Source organism: Lottia gigantea (assembly GCF_000327385.1).
Source record: "Lottia gigantea unplaced genomic scaffold LOTGIsca_24, whole genome shotgun sequence".
NCBI classification, from domain to species: Eukaryota; Metazoa; Mollusca; class Gastropoda; family Lottiidae; genus Lottia; species Lottia gigantea.
Window position 1 is genome coordinate 3,411,498 of NW_008708707.1, and position 6,128 is coordinate 3,417,625.

The 6,128-nt window shown below is 32.1% G+C and overlaps 1 protein-coding gene across 1 annotated transcript; it reads left to right on the forward strand.

Annotated features, from left to right (window-relative positions):
- Positions 1-556: 556 nt before the first annotated feature.
- On the forward strand, positions 557-5,383 carry LOTGIDRAFT_214907 (hypothetical protein; the record flags this gene model as incomplete). Its single annotated transcript, XM_009055411.1, has 6 exons — positions 557-729; positions 2,415-2,514; positions 3,204-3,360; positions 3,916-4,055; positions 4,251-4,388; positions 4,932-5,383. The coding sequence occupies exons 1-6, from the start codon at positions 565-567 to the stop codon at positions 5,381-5,383; spliced, it is 1,152 nt and encodes a 383-aa protein (XP_009053659.1). The 5' UTR covers positions 557-564.
- Between the last annotated feature and the right edge of the window lie 745 nt (positions 5,384-6,128).

Consider the following 6,128-nt stretch of genomic DNA (forward strand, 5'->3'; position numbering starts at 1 on the left):
TTAGCATGTAAACAGCTCAAAGGTATAATTCTTGATTGATTTTGATGAAGCTTGGTGAAAAAGTTTATTATCACCTATAGTTCATCTCTATTGATATTAAAAAATTGAAAAATATTTTATACAGGTTCTTGAAAAACCTTTACAATTTTACAAACACTAAGCAAGGTTTTGACACAACTAGGTAATATTATTCAGTATTGCACCAAAAGGTTCAAAAGAAGTGTATGACTGAAGGTTGAATATTTGGTGATTGTTACTGTATTGCTAAATATTTTTATTTAAAATCAAAGCTGCCAGTGGGCGTATATTACCTATTTTTACATAACTATTTTTATCTTGAAATGTTATAATTTGACAAATTCCAACATAATCTTGTTTTGAACTTCAAAATTAGAAGTTTTAATGGAAATCATTGCTTCTGATTTCAAAAGAGTTGTTAACTTTCAATTTACTTAATTTCAAGAAGAATATTTGATCCAAAATTGACAAGCACTGATTTCAAATATTTTTTTTTGGTATATAGATCTGAGTACCTTAGCTAGTGTAGTGACAACATTAGCCACTATGGAACAGAAGGAAGGTGACCCCAATGTATTAGGACTAAATAATTTAGGGGAAAGTGGTATCACTGTACTACCATCAGAGCAGACATCAACAGAAACTACAGCAGATACAGTAGCTAGAGCTTTTGATACATTAGCTAAAGCTATACAACCTAATTCTGGACAGGTCAGTAAGATATAAAGCTATACAACCTAATTCTGGACAGGTCAGTAAGATATAAAGCTATACAACCTAATTCTGGACAGGTCAGTAAGATATAAAGCTATACAACCTAATTCTGGACAGGTCAGTAAGATATAAAGCTATACAACCTAATTCTGGACAGGTCAGTAAGATATAAAGCTATACAACCTAATTCTGGACAGGTCAGTAAGATATAAAGCTATACAACCTAATTCTGGACAGGTCAGTAAGATATAAAGCCATACAACCTAATTCAAGACAGGTCAGTAAGATATAAAGCTATTTAACCTAATTCTGGACAGGTCAGTAAGATATAAAGCTATACAACCTAATTCTAGACAGGTCAGTAAGATATAAAGCTATGCAACCTAATTCTGGACAGGTCAGTAAGATATAAAGCTATATAACCTAATTCTAGACAGGTCAGTAAGATATAAAGCTATATAACCTAATTCTGGACAGGTCAGTAAGACATAAAGCTATATAACCTAATTCTGGACAGGTCAGTAAGATATAAAGCTATATAACCTAATTCTGGACAGGTCAGTAAGATATAAAGCTATATAACCTAATTCTAGACAGGTCAGTAAGATATAAAGCTATGCAACCTAATTCTGGACAGGTCAGTAAGATATAAAGCTATGCAACCTAATTCTGGACAGGTCAGTAAGATATAAAGCTATACAACCTAATTCTGGACAGGTCAGTAAGATATAAAGCTATGCAACCTAATTCTGGACAGGTCAGTAAGATATAAAGCTATATAACCTAATTCTAGACAGGTCAGTAAGATATAAAGCTATATAACCTAATTCTGGACAGGTCAGTAAGACATAAAGCTATATAACCTAATTCTGGACAGGTCAGTAAGATATAAAGCTATATAACCTAATTCTGGACAGGTCAGTAAGATATAAAGCTATATAACCTAATTCTAGACAGGTCAGTAAGATATAAAGCTATGCAACCTAATTCTGGACAGGTCAGTAAGATATAAAGCTATACAACCTAATTCTGGACAGGTCAGTAACATATAAAGCTATACAACCTAATTCTGGACAGGTCAGTAACATATAAAGCTATACAACCTAATTCTGGACAGGTCAGTAAGATATAAAGCTATACAACCTAATTCTGGACAGGTCAGTAACATATAAAGCTATACAACCTAATTCTGGACAGGTCAGTAAGATATAAAGCTATACAACCTAATTCTGGACAGGTCAGTAAGATATAAAGCTATACAACCTAATTCTGGACAGGTCAGTAAGATATAAAGCTATACAACCTAATTCTGGACAGGTCAGTAAGATATAAAGCTATACAACCTAATTCTGGACAGGTCAGTAAGATATAAAGCTATACAACCTAATTCTGGACAGGTCAGTAAGATATAAAGCTATACAACCTAATTCTGGACAGGTCAGTAAGATATAAAGCTATACAACCTAATTCTGGACAGGTCAGTAACATATAAAGCTGTACAAAGATAAGACGTATACATGTAACTACTGTTCATTACATACTCATAAAACATACTTCAGCGTGAAACCTGAAATAAAATCTTGGTGACACTGCCTGCCAGCAAACGGTAGTTCAGATGTATTTTGTATGTTGATTATTGATACCAACGTTGCAGGGAATATAATACATCTTGTTTTTTTCAGCAGACCAGCTCCAGTACATTAGACCAGTCGACACTGTCAGACAGTATGGATCATTCTGGAGTTGATTCTATAGATAATTCTTATGTTATAGATTTTGAAGGTAAGTTTTTTTGTCAGTGTTTTATTATGGAGCAACTGTTGCAAACAGCCATTGTTCTAAATCATTTCAATGAGTAAACAGTAGGAAACAATATGTCTCGGTGCAAAATTTATCTTAAATGATTGAAAGAAAGAAGAATATTTTTCAAAGATAACAACTTCCACCTGCCTGTCATTGATCAATGCCTGATTATCAGCACTAGGGCTGGGTATCGATTACAAAATTGAGATTGATTAAAGATTGCAGACTACTGATCAATAATCTATTAATAATTGAAATAATTCAATTGAGAAACCCTGTTAATATAATCAAAAACATGCTAAAATGTCTTAGTTTCATGGGTTATGTTTGTGTCATAGAAGTATATTATTGTTTTGATCAGTTATTATAGTTAATTGTGTGTAAGTTATGTGCTATGTGGAAGAGATTACTACTTATTGGCATATGATCGATTATGAAATTTGATAATCGAAATTTGTAGTGACGATAATCGATTATTTCGATCAGTCCTAATCAGCTCCCATTATCAGCCGGGTTGACTGAGGGAATTAAGACATATTCAAAACTTTCCAATATTAGAACCCATGACTACAAGTTGCTTGACGTAACCAAGCAAATGACATCATGTAAAGATTCCAACAACCTGAGTGACTGAGTTACTCTGAATATATAACTGTCTGACATTTCAGGTCCAGTTTTAACAGACGTCAACTATCAATTTAACCTAACCACACCCTCACCCATGCCTGCCTATTTAAATGTACATTTTGTTTGTGAAAGTGCTTCTCGACTTCTTTTTCTCTCCATGCATTGGACAAGATCTATCAATGCCTTTCAAATGATCAAGTAAGTAATGATATGAATTTATCAAGTAATGTTATAAATTATCAAGTAAACATATGTAATGCTTTCCAAGTAAGTAATGATATGAATTTATCAAGTAAATAATGAATATGAATTATCAAGTAAATAATGAATATGAATTACTTACCATGTCCATAATGATATGAATTACTTACCATGTCCATAATGATATGAATTACTTATCAAGTTGATAATGATATGAATTACTTATCAAGTTGATAATGATATGAATTATCTAGTATGTAATGTTATTCATTGAAAATAAACGAATAAGGAAGTGATATGAATAATGTAGTTAAAGGATACTTCTGCTTAAGTCCACTGATAAACAAAGATTCATTTTAACCAAGTTCAAAAATTTCAATTTTTTGATCATCCTAAGTGGTAGTATACCTTTAAGTAATACATGTTATGACTACTCATGAAAATTTCAAACAAGTACTGTAGACATTGATGATGATTATATATTATAAAAATGAATCTATTATGACCAAGAAATGTGCATGGTTTTAACATTTCTGTATTATTTTGTTTCAGTCCTGATTTACAAACAACTTTAGTACGAGCTTGTTGGAGTGAATTATTTACGTTAGGTCTTGCCCAGTGTTCTAATGTCATGTGCCTTCCTACTTTACTGGCGGCCATATTGAATCATTTACAGTCTAATTCCTCACAAGGTATGGTTAATTTGAACCGCTCTTCTTTTTTCTTGGGTTACATTCTGTTGTTAAACTGGTGTAAGTATAATTTTTGATATCAAATTACCTACAAAATTCAATACAGAAATCAATTTAAAAGTTATGATTATTAGTTTTCATTTGGAGTATCCATAGCAACCATCATTTAAACAATGGCTAACTTTGTTGTTGTAGATAAGAATGGTTCAGATCGAGTAAAAGTTACTATAGAACATATCTTAAGATTACAAGACTATATTACTGCCATGCAGAACTTACAGCCTAGTACAGCAGAGTATGCTTATCTTAAAGCACTCGTACTATTTCAGCCAGGTTAGTACGTCATGTATTATGAATTACATTATTTAAAGGGATTGTGAAAATGTGTTCAAATGACAGTCCTAATTTACACCTTTCCCATTTTTGTCTGTAGTTCCTGTAATTCCACAAAGACCAAGTGATTGATGATGTTACTACTCACAAATTATGCTTTAACACAAAAGTAAGTGATGTCATCTACCACTTGGTTTTTGTGGAATTGCAGGAACCACAGAAATCTGATAGAAAATTAGAATGGTGTAAATTGATGCTATCAGTGTCCCTGATGTACATACAAAATTTTGAAAACCTCTTTACAATCAGTTTAATGACTGGAAAATTTCTCTCTTTTCATTGATTAAAAGTGTTATTACTTCCCTTGATCCCTTGAAATCATGCGTCTGGTTATTCATATATTTTCCCACTATGAAACCTCTGTTAAATTCACAGGTCTGACTGGATGAAAATTTAATCTTTAATCAGCCAATCAAAGTTGTTGATTAATTTTGAGTTCAAATCATACCTTGCACTCTTTCTCTTTTTGTTTTTTTTTTTTAGATAATCCGAACATAATCAACAAAAAACAAGTAGAAAAATTACAAGAAAAAGTAGAAAAAGAATTTGTTCAGTATTCGTCATCGGTAAACACGTCTGCCGCTGAACGTATCTGCCAATTGTTGTTAAGACTCCAGCCACTTAAAGCGTTCAACCCGAATATCATGGAGGAACTATTTTTCTCTGGATTAATCGGAAATGTTCAAATTGACAGTATCATACCATATATTTTACGCATGGAAACGGCCGAATACAATCTCCAAATGACAGGCGGAGGAATTTTCGGACAAGTTCCGTCTAGTACGCAGAATTCAGACTTTCCTACGTCAACCGGCCATTCTGTAAATGGAGTTCCAAGTACTGGAAATAGTTTAATCTCATCAGACTTTAGTGTTAGTTTAAATACAAGCCAGATGACAAGTGTACCTGCCCAAGGTTACGTCACTACTTCATAGAGTGGTGGTTTTATTTTAAAATGGCTGTCTTATATTATTAATATTATTACATATATATTTATTATGTTGTCTATCTATATAACTTGGTTCACTTTCTATCTGTTAAAGATGGATTTCCTTATTTGTTAGAATCAAATTCAGCACACTATTTGATTAATTGGTGTTTCTAATGACTTATCATTTATTCTTAATCATATCGTTATGTTCTTATTGCATATAATTAAGAGTTTTAACCAATCATAAATGTCCATGTATGTACAGTCTGGATAAACAAAAAAATACTTTTTGACCTTTCTTGATCGGTCACTCATTGTAATTCTGCTGGTAATTCTCAAATTTAGCTAATTATGAATTAATTATGGACATGTGAGACAAACTGGTATTTTATTAAGTCATTAGAACACCTCTACTTTCTATTCATATAAGTATAAGCATTTTCATTTTCTTAAATGAAAATAAGGGAGCCTATCTTTAAATCAACAGAATAATCTTGTAAGGGTCGGGGTAAGGGTTTATTCTGTTCTGTTTTAATGGCGGACATGTCAGAGTGTTATTAATATGAATAAGAAGCGTCACTATGTAGATATGTCCAACTGATAAAAGATAGTAATATATTATCAAACTATTTGTTATCTAATCTTATTTAACTGATAAATATTGTCTAACAAATTACAATAATGCAGTTCAGACATGGAATGGCTATTTACCTGTCTTGTCTGGCAAGAGTTTCAAAGTGTCTGAGAGC